The sequence below is a fragment of the Nycticebus coucang genome, chromosome 4 (assembly GCF_027406575.1).
Source record: "Nycticebus coucang isolate mNycCou1 chromosome 4, mNycCou1.pri, whole genome shotgun sequence".
Classification (NCBI taxonomy): domain Eukaryota; kingdom Metazoa; phylum Chordata; class Mammalia; order Primates; family Lorisidae; genus Nycticebus; species Nycticebus coucang.
The window spans coordinates 105016162-105030053 of NC_069783.1; the positions used below are offsets into that span (position 1 = coordinate 105016162).

The 13892-nt window shown below is 45.0% G+C and overlaps 1 protein-coding gene across 2 annotated transcripts in view; it reads left to right on the plus strand.

Moving 5' to 3' along the window:
* The first annotated feature begins 245 nt into the window (after positions 1 to 245).
* The window catches only part of ANKLE2 (ankyrin repeat and LEM domain containing 2), a 35002-nt gene continuing 21355 nt past the window's right edge, over positions 246 to 13892 (plus strand). For both annotated transcript variants that reach the window (XM_053587560.1, XM_053587561.1), the window contains exons 1-2: positions 246 to 1527; positions 12272 to 12745. In XM_053587560.1, coding sequence (XP_053443535.1) covers positions 1347 to 1527; positions 12272 to 12745 — 655 coding nt within the window. In that variant the 5' untranslated portion in view covers positions 246 to 1346. The remainder of the gene's footprint in view (positions 1528 to 12271; positions 12746 to 13892) is intronic.

Here is a 13892-nt window from a genome sequence, read left to right on the forward strand (position 1 = left end):
GTTGAATTGCCTAGCCATCAGGAAACAGTTTTGGTCTAGTCAGGCTGCTCTAACAAAATAGCATAAACTTTAGCCGGGCGTTGTGGCGGGCGCCTGTAGTCCCAGCTGCTCGGGAGGCTGAGGCAAGAGAATCGCTTAAGCCCAACAGTTGGAGGTTGCTGTGAGCTGTCTGAGGCCACGGCACTCTACAGAGGGCCATAAAGTGACTCTGTCTCTACAAAAAAAAAAAATAGCATAAACTTGTAAACAGATGAAGGCTAGGGGAGACCAAGATCAGGCACCTGCTGATTCTGTCTGATGAAGCCCAGCTTCTAGTTCTTAGATGATGCCTTCTTGCTCTGTCTTTACATGATATAAGAGGCAAAGGGCTTCTCCCTGGCCTCTTTTAAAAGGGGACTAATGGCATTCTTGAGGGCTCTGTCTAGTCACTTTCCACAAACAATGTAAGAGAATTCCAAAATTATTCTACATTCTCACCACAATTTGATAGTCAATTTTAATTTTAGTCACTGTGGCAAAGCAGTATTTCATTGAAGTTTTAATTTGCAATTTACCCATCTTCCCTGCGGAAGGTATCGTACAGTACGGAGTATGGCAAGGCACCTGCTCGATTCCTCCAGGAAGCCTTACTTGGCCTCAGGCAGAGGGTGGTAATAAAGTAAAAATTAACTCGGACCAAGAATACAAATCCAACGGCCAGGCAGAGAAAAAGTCAGGTGCAAGGTTAACAGGAAACAATAATCCTCCCAAGCACATGGCAAAGCCAGTCTGCAGCTTTCTTACCGGTCAGAAATGCTTTGGAGTCCTAAGTTTACAAACTCTGCGGTTGGCAAGGACGTCACTAACGACGAAACGCGCAATTGTTCCGGGGCGGAGTGGTGAGCGCCTACAGTCCCGCCAGCTCCTCCGCAGTCCCATACAGGCCTCCCCGGCGCCCTCCTCGTCCACACCCGGAGTGACCACGCTTCCAAGACCTGCAGCTGGTGGGCGGGCGACGCCAGGACAGATGCTGTTCCAGCCGTTCCCCTGCTGCCCCCGCCGGCCCCCGACCCGGAGCAACGCGGCGCCGCGCCCGTCTCAGGACCCCCGCGCCCCGCCTGTCCGCGCTGCTGCCTGACGGCGCGCTCGCCCGCCCTCTGCCACCTGGAGCCGGGGCCGCGACCGTGCTCCCTCAGCAAGCTTCCGAGATCTGAGGCGGACACTCGTGTCCACGCGTGCAGCCCCCGGCCCGAGCCAGCAGCCCCCGGGTACGGCGCCGTCAGGCAGTGGCGCGGGCAGCCCGGTACGGAGCGAGGTGACGAAGGACCCTGGAGTTATCGGCGGCTGCGGCGGCCCGGGCGGCGGCGATGCTGTGGCCGCGGCTTGCGGCGGCCGAGTGGGCAGCGCTGGCCTGGGAGCTGCTTGGCGCCTCGGTGCTGCTGATCGCCGTGCGCTGGCTGGTGCGGCGACTGGAGAAGCGGCCGCGGGGCCTGGGCAGGAGCCCAACCCCCGCTCCGCCTCCCCCGGCGGCCGCTGGCCCCGGCTCAGGTAAGGCAAGTCGGCCTGTGGGCCCCGCGCTCTCTCCCCACCCAGGGTCCGCAGTCCCCACCTCTTCCCTGGCCCTGGGTCCCCAGATCCGCCGCGCCCCCTTCTAGTTCTGAGTCTCTGGCCCGGGTCTTCTCCCCGCCCCAGGTCCCCATGTCCCCTGGCCCGCGCCCCTAGAGCTCCCGGCTCGGAGAAGAGCAGTTAGACACCGGGCCGGTTGACGTCGGGGTGCTGGGGGAACAGGAATCCGCAGGGCAGTAACCCAAGAGGCAAATGAGCGGAAATTTTATTTTGCATGACAGGAAGTCGTTGCGGTGTCCAGAGTAAGAGTGACATGGTCTAGGGCTCGCTTTGGAAAGTTCATTCTGGCTGCTGTAATGGAAATTGTAGTGGGATACCTGGGCACCCCTGAGGCTGGAGCAGGAGTGAGACGTGAAGATTATTTCTAGGATGAGAGCATGAGGTGAGGTAGGGAATAGCGTCTGCGAAGGCTAGAAGGCAAAGTTAGGCTGGTGTTGAAGCCGCGGTCGCCAGACAAGGAGAGGAGGCAAGGATGGAGACAGCAAAGCTTTGGAATAGATTCTTGCTGTAATGGAAACAAGGCTTCGGGAACGATGGCTTAAATCAGGGTAGCAGTAATAAGTTGCTGAATTCTGGTTTTGTTTTGAATGTGAAGTTATTGGTAATTGGATATAAGGTAGAACAAAGAAAATCCAAGTACTGCGTATAACTCCAGGGTGTAGGGAAGAAGGAAATGGAAGGATGTGGTTATTATCTATTGCTTTGGGGTAGACTGTAAGGTTTGGGTGAAGCAGATCAGGAGTTAGGTTTTGGTAATTTTAAATGTTCACGTTTAAACTTGTGACATTGTGAAATATATCCAGTATTTGGTTTTCATCCTGGTTACCTGGCATACAACTCCTAACATCCCTGGAATTTACAAAGTAATGTCTTTGTGTATACTAATGAGGTGACTGATGGCTGGCAGCTCGTAGGTAGCTTAAGGATGGCTGCTGGTCATAGGGAAGTCCAGAGACTTCAAGCCCCATCTCCAATCTCCAGGCAAAGCAGAGGGGCAGAAAACTTAAATGGATCACAAATGGCCAAGGGTTTAATCAATCTTGCCTCCATAATGAAGCTTCTGTAAAAGCCCCAAAGGACTGGGTTCAGGTAGTTTCTAGATGTCATGTTGAGTTGAGGGTGGTACGCCCAGAGATGGCATGGAAGCTGCACTTCCCTTCCCACTTTTTTACCATGTGCACCTCTTCATCTCTATTCTTTGTAATCATTTGTAATACACCGGTAAATGTAAGTAAAGTATTTCCTTGTGTTGTGTGAGCTGCTCTGGTGAATTAATGAAACCCAAGGAGGGAGTTGTGGGAACCCTGATTTACAGTGGTTGGTCAGAAGCACAAGCAAAACAACTTGATGCATTGGTAGTGGGGGACTTGTGGGACTGAGCCCTTAACCTGTATAGTCTGACACATACTCCAGGTAGATATAATTAGACTAGGAATGAATTAGAGGACATCCAGTTGAATACTTGAGGGATTGGTGGGGGAACCCCACACATCTGGTTTCTGAAGCATTGTGTGAGAATATAGTGATAGAAACCGCATTTGTTTGTTTTTCCTGTGACACTGAGGAACAGTACTTTGTATTGTTTGAGTGGGCTTTATGCATCAGTTTGTGTAAGTTCGTACCCATCCCTTGCTTTCTTCTTGGTGGCACGTAGCTGTAGATAACAAAAACTGGGAAGATGTCCAAGTGACTGCCCTCCAGATACAGTTTTGGGCAGGGACCCCTGCTGTTCACTCATGAACTACTTAAGAATCAAAACAGGTTTTGTTTTTTTCCATTGTTGTTGTTGCAGTTTGGCTGGTCTGGTTCAAACCGACTGCCACCCTTGGTATATGGGGCTGGTGCCCTACACACTGACCCACAGGCGCTGCCCTCAAAAACAGTTTGAAAAGAGAAAGATTTACATTTGCTTTCTGTGTTTTTAGCTCTTTTTTGATGTTGTGAAAACAGTCGCCACAGGGTGCCTGTCAGCAAGTCAGGTAGGGAGAGAAAGAGAGCAGAGAGAAAAAAAAAAAGGTTGACTTTAGCCATTACTGGAAAACTCAGTTAATCATTTTTCTTGTTATTTCACTTCTACAACTGTCCTTTTACCTAGCTAATAAGATTTTTTTCAGAGTTGAATAAGTGCAGTATTTGGCACATACTAGGCATTAATGAGTGCAGTCTGTCATAGTAATTACCAGCATCATCCAAGTAGAGCTGTGGAGGATGTTAGGTGTGTGTCTGGTATTCTGTGAAAAGATCTGGAGATAAAACAAACAGATGTTGGATAAGCTGAGTCTGGAGGTCCTGGTGTAGGGTCCTGTGGGCAGGCTTTTAGGTTTGGTGGGTTTTTTTGGTTTTGTTTTGGAGGCTCTGATTTGACTGAGAATCCCATTCCCCACCCACCAGCAGTTTGCTTTCATCCGCAGCCCCACGCTTCAGGTAGGACAGTGGCTGCTGACCAGGTTTTGTGTGCCCTCCTCCTTCAGGAGCCATGCTCTGTTTGCATTCACATCTGATTTTTTCCTGGAAGATAAACAAAAGTTCCTCAAGTATTTTGATAGGAATATGAAATTTTTTGAGCAGAAAACAAAACTGATGACCCTACTTTAGAATCTTAGGGATAAAGACGTCCCTAGGGAGAATTTATTTCTCATGTCCTGGTTTTACAGCTGAGGAAACAGGCCTTAGGAAGGTCATTGTCCCACTGAGATCACACAAGATGGGGTATAGATCTGTTGCTACTGGCTCCAGTGCATCTTTCATCCTGCTGGGTTCTTACCTTCTCTCATCCCCATAAGAAAGTTCTAGGTGGCATCTTTTTTTTTTTAAACAATTTTTTTTTTTTTTTTTTTGTAGAGACAGAGTCTCACTTTATGGCCCTCGGTAGAGTGCCGTGGCCTCACACAGCTCACAGCAACCTCCAACTCCTGGGCTTAAGCGATTCTCTTGCCTCAGCCTCCCAAGTAGCTGGGACTACAGGCGCCCACCACAACATCTAGGTGGCATCTTTAATGAATACCATGCTGCTTACCCATTTACACTGTCAACACTGTGCCACAAAACTCAGCAGGACACCAAGACTAAAAATTACCCAGACACTAAAGCTAAACACATAATGCACGTGGGCGGTACCTGTGGCTCAAAAGAGTAGGGCCCCCATATACGGAGGTGGCAGGTTCAAACCCAGCCTTGGCCAAAAACTACAAAATAAATAAATAAGTAATGCACGTGGCTTTTGGGGCATGGAGTTAAGACATCAGAGTTTGGAGTGTTTTTTTAATTAATAATTGATTTTTAATTTTTAGATTTTCATTTTGAAATACTTTTAGACTTACAGAGGATCACAAAAATAGTACAAAGCAATTAAACATGTGAGAAGACGTTCAACATCATCAGCCAGTAGGGAAATAAATTTTTTTTCATATTTAAGAGATGGCGTTTTGGCCAGGCAGGTGGCTTCCACCTATAATCCTAGCACTGTGGGAGACCTAGGTAGGAGGATTGGTTGAGACCAGGAGTTTGAGACCACCTTGAGTAAGAGTAAGATGCTGTTTCTGGAAAAAAGAAAAAATTAGCCAGGTGTAGTTGCGTGCACCTGTAGTTCTAGCTACTCAGAAGGCTACAGGGGAGTCTGAGGCAGGAGGATCTCTTGAGCACAGAAGTTTGGGGTTGCATAGAGCTAGGATGACACCACTGCACTCTAGCCAGGGTAACAGAGTGAGTCTGTCACTCCAAAAAGAGAGAGAAATAGGGTTTTGCTGTGTTGCCCAGGTTTCTCTTGAACTCCTGGGCTCAAGCAATTTTACTACCTCAGTCTCCCAAGTTGCTGGGATTACAGGTGTGAACCACCACACCTGGCAGGAAATACAAATTAAACCTAAAATGAGATATCCCTACACACCTGTTAGAATGGCTGAAATAAAAAAATACTGATATTATCCCAAGTTGGCAGAGATGTGGAGAAACTGGATCTGATGAATTGCTTTTGGGAAATGGTACAGCCACTCTGGAAATCAGTCTGGCAGTTTCTCAGAAAGTTAAACCTGTCCTGCCCTCCTGATCTTTTTTTTTTTTAAAGACAGAGTGTCATTCCCTTGCGCCCTGGTTAGAGTACTGTGATGTCTCAGCCTCCTGAGTAGCTGGGACTACAGGTGCCCACCACAACGCCCAGCTAGTTTTACTATTTTTAGTAGAGTTGGGGTCTCACTATTGTTCAGGCTGGTTCACTCCTTAGCTTTTTATCCTAAACAAATGAAAACTTACTTTCATACACAAGCCCATGTATGAATGTTTCTAGCATCCTGATTTGTAATTGCCCAAAACTGTAACAATCCAAATGTCACTTTAGGGGTGAATGTTTAAACAACCTGGCACATTCATGCCATGGGGTGCTGCTCAGTAGGGATCCCTTCAACAGCGTGCATGGATCTCAGGGGCATTGTGCTGAATGAGAAAAGCCAATCTCAAAAGTTGTATACTTAAGAGGCTATTTATATAACATTATTGAAATGAAAGAGTTATAGGGATAGAGAATAAGTGAGTGGTTGCCAGGGGTTGGGGACAGTGGGGGAGATTGAGCATTACCTAAGGGCAGCAGGAAAGAGGTCTTGTGGAAAGGGATTGTGGTAGTGGTTACAGGAGTCTGTATATTTGGTAAATTGTCATAGAATCATACAAGATACATTCAAAAAAAGGCCTGCAGAGGCTGGTGAGTTTTGAGGTCTAGTTTGTTACTTTGTGTCACTGTCAGTCTCTTGGTTTTGATAGTGTACTTTAGATATGTAAGCTGTCAACCTTTGGGGTAAACTGGGCAATGAATCTGCAGGACTTCTCCATATAATTTTTGCAACAATTTCTGAGTCCATAAGATTTCAAAATAAAAAAGTGACAGAAATGATGTTTACCATCTACTTAGAGTCCCCATAAATCACACTATAATATGAAAACCAGGAAATTAACATTGATGGAACACTTTATCCATTCTACAGACTTAACTCAATTTCCCATAAGTTATATATCTATCAAAGACTGTGAGGCCACAAGAGTACTTTTGGTTCCAGTGCAACATCACTGGTTTTATTCTAGCCCAAGAGTCAAATATGCCCCCTACCTATTTCTGTACTTAGTTTTATTAGAACACAGGCACACCTCTTGTTCATGTATTGTCTATGGCTATTCTGAGCATTGGAGAGGCCTTGTGGCTCCCATAGCCACAGATGCTTACTTGCTGTCCTGTTCTCATACCCACTTTCATTCTCTGTCAGTGAGAATCCTGGCTCCCACAGGATGCTGCAGTTATTTGCTTAGTCTGAGAGTATAGATAAAATAGCCTCGGATTTAGTAATCTATACTGTTAGGAAAAACACCTACTATCTAGTGTACAGTAATTGTGTACAATTTATTTTGGAGTACCTAGCCACTTAAGGTTTTCCAAAGTTATTTTAGTTCTCTTTTATGTTATTAATTTGTAATACAGTTAGGATTATGAGTTTTGGTTTCTATTCTGTTTGAGGGTCTCTCCCATCTTTTTAATTGTTTATTTAGTTATTTTTAGAGTGTATGAATCACAAACATGTTTTTTAAAGTCAGAACCATATAAAAACTTAAATTGGTAAGTTACTCTCCCCCCATCCCTCTATCTTATTCATATTCTCCCACTTTTTCTATCTGGTTCCCACCACACCCCATAGGTAACCAAGTTTCTGCTTTATCCTTTGTTTCTTTGTACACTTGAGTAGCTACATGTATCTTATATTAAGAATATTAGTAAGATGGGTAGCACTGTGGCTCAGTGGGTAGAGCACTGGCCTCACATACTAAGGGTGGCGGGTTCAAACCCAGCCCTGGCCAAACTGCAACAACAACAACAAAAATAGCCAGGTGTTGTGGCAGGTGCCTGTAGTCCCAGCTACGTGGGAGGCTGAGGCAGTAGAATCACCTAAGCCCAGTAGTTGGAGGTTGCTATGAGCTGTGACGCCATGTCACTCTATTGAGGGCGATAAAGTAAGACTGTCTCTAAAAAAAAAAATGAATATTAGTAAGAAAGTGTACATTTTTATTTTTATTCAGACTGACTTTTTACCACGTTATATACTTATTCTGAAAGATGAATAAGCCTATGTCCCTTCATAGTTTTATAGCTGTATCTGACATTTATGGATAATTTGTCAGTGTCAGACACAGTGGTGCAGTCTTTACATGCATTACTTTGTCTAATTTTCATTATATCCTAAGAAAGAGCTATTAGTATATCGATTTTATAGATGAGGAAACTGAAGATGAGAGTTTGAACAGTTTGCCCAAGGCTACACATTAGTGACATAATGAAAGGTACGGTAGGGTAAGGTAAGGTAATGTGTTTATTTAGGGATCCATTGGTTGCAAGGACAAAACCTCCCTATAAATACCCAAGTTAAAAAGTAGCTTTAGAGTAAGGTCACAAAGATTGTATGAAAAGTGAAATACTGCCAAGAACCAAAAGAGTTCTTCCCTGCTTATTCATAGCATCTTCTCTCCTTGTTTCCACCCCTCAAATTTTGCCCTCCATGTGGCTTTTTTTTTTTTTGCAGTTTTTGCAGTTTTTGGCCGGGGCGGGGTTTGAACCCACCACCTCCAGTATTTGGGGCTGGTGCCCTACACCTTGAGCCACAGGCACCGCCCATCCTCCATGTGGTTTTAATGAGCACGTCACTGGGGATTCATTACAGCCCCTCATGTCAGTTTGTACTCAACAATCTGTGTCTGATTAGGTGCTTATTCCTGGGCAAAATTTTGGAGTCAGTAGGCTCTACCTTCAGGTTTTTTGGCAGCTTTAGAGGGGACTGAATAAATACATTTATTGTTTAAAAGACTAAGATTCCCTTTTCAAATAAGGAGCCCCTTTTTCAAAATCTTGGAGGCCAAGTGCAATGGCTCACATCTGTAATCGTAGCACTGTGGGAGGCCTAGGTAGGTGGATTGTCTGCACTCAGGAGTTCCAGACCAGCCTGAGTGAGCGTGAGACCCCGTCTCTAAAAAAAAAAAAAATTAGCCGGGCATTGTGGCGGATGCCTATAGTCCCAGCTACTGGGGAAGCTGAGGCAAGAAGATCATTTGAGCCCAAGAGTTTGAGGTTGCTGTGAACTATGACACTACAGCACTCTACCAAGGGCGACAAAGTGAGACTTTGTTTCAATTTTAAAAAAATTTAAAAAATTCAAATGAGGTCAGGCATGGTGGCTCATGCCTGTAATCCCAGCACTCTGGAAGGCTGAGGTGGATGGATTGCCCTGAGCTCACAAGTTTTGAGACCAGCTGAGCCAGAGCAAGACCCTGTCTAAAAATAGCCAGGTGGCGTGGCAGGCACCTGTAGTCCCAGCTGCTTGGGAGGCTGAGGCAAGAGAATCCCTTGAGCCCAAGAGTTTGAGGTTGCTGTGAGCTATGACCCGACAGCACTCTACCAAGGCGACAAAGTGAGACTGTCTCAAAACAGAAAAAATGAAATCTTCTTGGAGTTGGGGTGGCGTTAGAAAATTTCTTTGAAACAACGAAGTACACAAAATCAATATAATAAAGTGATGAATGCTGGTATATGTGGCCCAGCTTCAACAAGTGTTAGTATTTTGTACTTCTTATTTTATCTACCACATCTCCCTGTTTTTACTCTACTGCTGAAATAATTTAAAAGCAATCTCAGACTTTTTTGTGTGTCATTTGTAAACACTTCCTAAAACCCTCTACTTCTTGGTTTCAGTGATTTATTAATATCTTCAAGTGTTGAGTTTTTCTTCCTCCTCCTGTCTTTTTCTTTTTTTGGCCGGGGCTGGGTTTGAACCTGCCACCTCCAGCATATGGGACCGGCGTCCTACTCCTTGAGCCACAGGCGCCACCCACTCCTCCTGTCTTTTAATCTTTAGTATTACTCAGATTCCTTTTTAGGTTGTCTTTTTGTGTGTTTCTGTGTTATTTCTGGTATAGGCTTCGGTTTTACAACCACCATCTTCATGCTGATGACTCCTGAATCTGGTTTTCCCCACTCTGAACTTCCTGTCTTCTAAACCTCAGACTTGAAAATCAAAATGTCCACTGGGTATGCAATAGAAAGGCTTGCATATAGATGCCTATATTGGGGAAAAAATAATTTCCTTCCACTTTTTCCATCTCTAACATCATCTGCCTCAGTAAAGTCTCTTCCTAGGGACCTGGACAGAAATGTGGTCCTTTAGGCCCATTACATGCCCTTAAGCCCTGCCCTGTGGCATCTAATTGGCCAGTTTCTCAATCCCTGTTACTACAACAGTAGTCTGTACTCTATCATTTCTTATTCTCCTCTTAGTCTAGCTGGCCCCCCTTAATCTATACTTCGTAAGTTTAACCATTGTTTCTCCAACTACACTGATGAAAGCCCCAGTGCTGGTTCAGATCCACTTGTTTGACAGTTGTGTAACTTGGACAAGTTACATAGCCTCTCTACTCTATGGGGTCTTCGTCTGTCAAGTGAAGGTGAGGAGTGGCCATACCTAGCACATGGGTTATTATAACTATTCATAATATGTAATATGTGTTAAATGCTTAGAGCAGGCGTCCTCAAACTTTTTAAACAAGGGGCCAATTCACTATCCCTCAGACCATTGGAGGGCTGGACTATAGTTTAAAAAAAAAAAACTATGAACAAATTCCTATGCACACTGCACATATCATTTTGAAGTAAAAAAATAAAACAGGAGCAAATACAATCACACCGCTTCACGTGGCCCCGCAGGCCGCAGTTTGAGGACCCCTGGCTTAGAACATCATACCAGGCACTAAGCACAAGGAGATCCTCTAGAGCAGTGGTTCTCAACCTTCCTAATGGCATGGCCCTTTAATATAGATCCTGTGGGTCTCAACCCACAGGCTGAGAACTGCTGCTCTAGAGCATAAAGCACTAGTTATTCATTGTATTAACAAAGTGACTGCCAGAGCTGTGTGTGTGGCTCCTCTGTTTAAATCTTTGCATACTCTCCCATCACTTATGGGGTAAAGTAGCATAAATTTCTTGAGTTGGAATTTCTTTTCTTTTCTTTTCTTTTTTTTTTTTTTTTGAGACAGAGTCTCAAGCTGTTGTCCTGGGTAGAGTGTCATGGTGTCACAGCTCACAGCAATCTCAAACTCTTGGTCTTAAGCCATTCTCTTGCCTCAGCCTTCCAAGTAACTGAGATTACAAGCGCCCACCACAATGCCTGGGTGTTTTTTTGTTGCAGTTGTCATTGCTGTTTTAGCAGGCCTGGGCTGGGTTCGAGCCTGCCAGCCCCAGTATATGTGGCTAGCGCCCTACCCACTGAGCTACAGGTGCCGCCTTTTTTTTTGTTTTTTTTTTTACAATAGGGTCTCACTCTGTAACCCAGGCTGGACTGCAGATAGCTCACTGCACTCTTGAACTCCTGGGTTCAAGTGATCCTCCTGCCTCAGCCTCCTGAGTAGCTGGGACTACAGGTCCACACCACTCCACCCTGCTAATTTTGAAAATAATATTTTTTGAGATGGGCTTTTGCTTATGTTATGTTGCCCAGGCTGGTCTCGAACTCCTGGGTTCAAGCAATTTCTGCCTTAGCCTTTGGAAGTTCTGTGATTACAGGCATGAGCCACTATGGCTAGTCTAAAGTTGGAATTTTGGTGGATATTGTTGACTTGACTTCCATGGGATTTGTTCCAAATTATGTTCTCAACCAGTGACAAATGAGTATGCCTGTCTCCTTAGTGCACTTACCTACTGAGAACATTAACCTGAAACTAACATGTGATGGAACTGGATTATGAGATTCTTATCCAAATCACCCTAACCACTGTGCTACAAGCACTGAGACAAGTGAATAAATATTTTTATGTACAGTATTCAATTTTTAACCACCCCCCAACAGGTACCATCCATTTAACATTTGGATATTTCTTATCCAAATAGAAGCTGCTTGTTTTCATTTTGTTTAGATTATTATAGATGTGGAAGTAATAGGGCATGGTGGCTCATGTCCACAATCCTGGCACTCTGGGAAACCAAAGCAGGTAGATTAATGGAGCTCAGGAGTTCAAGACCAGCCTGAATAAGAATGAGACCTCATTTGTACTAAAAATAGAAAAATTACCTGGGTGTGGCGGCACACACCCTGTAGTCCTAGCTACTTGGGAGGCTGAGGCAAGAGGATCATTCAAACCCAGGAGTTTGAGGTTGTTGTGAACTATGATGCTATAGCACTCTAGCCTTCGGGAACAGAGTAAGACTCAAAAAAAAGACTCGGTGCCCCTTAGCTTAGAGGTTAGGGCACCAGCCACATACACCGGGTCTGGCAGGTTCTAATCCAGCCCAGGCCTGCTAAACAACAATGACAACAACAAAAAAATAGTCAGGTGTTATGGCAGGCACCTGTAGTCCCAGCTACTTGGGAGGCTGAGTTTGAGGGTGCTGTGAGCTGTGACGCTACAGCACTCTACTGATGGTGACATAGTGAGACTGTCTCAAAAAAAGAAAAAAAGGATATTATAGACGTGGAAGAATAAAACTTATGAAAATTACCATACAGAATTTATAGAAACCCAAAAAATGGAGAAACACTGGATTGAAATGAAACTTTGAAACCAGGTTTTTATGTTAAGCCTTTTTTAAATTACATAAGGATGTGCTTATAGCCAGGGAATTAATTTTTTTTTTTTTTTCTCATGGGCCTAGGTGAAATGACAATGGATGCCATCTTGGCTTGGCTGAAACTTCTAAATCCAGATGACCTTAGAGAAGAAATTGTTAAAGCTGGACTGAAATGTGGACCCATTACATCGACCACCCGGTTCATTTTTGAGAAAAAATTGGCTCAGGCTTTACTAGAGCAAGGAAGAAGGCTACCTTCCTTTCCTCCCCTCTGCAAGGAGGGAGGTGCCACAGCTCTCAGCCAAGAAACACAAAGGATTTTGAAGTCTGCTGTAGAGAATCCAATTGACCATCCTAGTTTTTCTGAAGATAGAGATTTTGGTTATAGTGTAGGCCTGAATCCTCCAGAGGAAGATGCCATGACATCTCACTCCTGCTCAGTACCCTTGAGCGCTGCGGCTGGTGTTGACACCCACAGAGCTGGAGTGACTGCCTCTAAGGAGCCCCCTCTGTACTATGGTGTGTGCCCTGTGTATGAGGATATCCCAGCAAGAAATGGTAATGTGAGCACTGTGCAGTCTTGCCTTAAATGGATGGTACCTGTTGGAGGGGTGGTTAAAAAGTGAATACTGTACATAAAAATATTTATTGACTTGTCTCAATGCCTGTAGCTCAGTGGTTAGGGTGACAGCCACATACACCCAGGCTGGTGGATTTGAATCTGGCCCAGGCCTGCTAAACAACAGTGATAACTACAACAAAAAAATAGCTGGGCATTGTGGCAGGCACCTGCAGGCACAGTTCACAGCAACCTCAAACTCTTGGGGTTAATTGATTCTCTTGCCTCAGCCTCCCAAGTATCGGGGACTATAGGTGTCTGCCACAATGCCGGGCTATTTTTTGTTGCAGTTGTTTTTTAGCTGGCCTGGGCCAGGTTTGAACCCGCCACCCTCAGTATATGTGGCTGGCGCTGTAACCACTGTGCTATGGGTGCTGAACCAATTTTTAAAAATGTTTATATAGATTTACAAAAAATTCAGGAAAATTCTGTTTTAAAATGTTAACAGGAGGCGCCTGTCACACAGTGGTTATGGCACTGGCCACATACACCAAGGCTGGCGGGTTCAAACCCAGCCCGCCCCTGCCTACTAAAACAACAATGACAACTGCAACAACAAAAAAAATAGCTGGGCGTTGTGGCGAGCGCCTGTAGTCCCAGCTCTCGGGAGGTGGAGGCAAGAGAATTGCTTAAGCCTAAGAGTTTGTTTGAGGTTACTGTGAGCTGTGACGCCACAGCACTCTACTGAGGGTGACAGCTTGAGACTCTATCTCAAAAAAAAACAAAATGTTGATAATAGTTAATTTGGGGTGATAAGATTATGGTGAATATATATATATATATACACACACATATATATATTGTTTCTTTTTCTTTTTTGAAATAGAGTCTTATTATTTCGCCCTCGGTAAAGTGCTGTGGCGTCACAGCTCACAGCAACCTCCAACTCTTGGGCTTAAGGATTCTCTTGCCTCAGCCTCCCAAGTAGCTGGGACTACAGGTGCCCACCACAACGCCTGGCTATTTTTTGGTTACAGCCATCATTGTTGTTTGGCGGGCCCAGGCTGGATTCGAACCCGCCAACTCAGGTGTATGTGGCTGGTGCCTTAACTGCTTGAGCCACAGTTGCCAACTGTCAGATCTTTT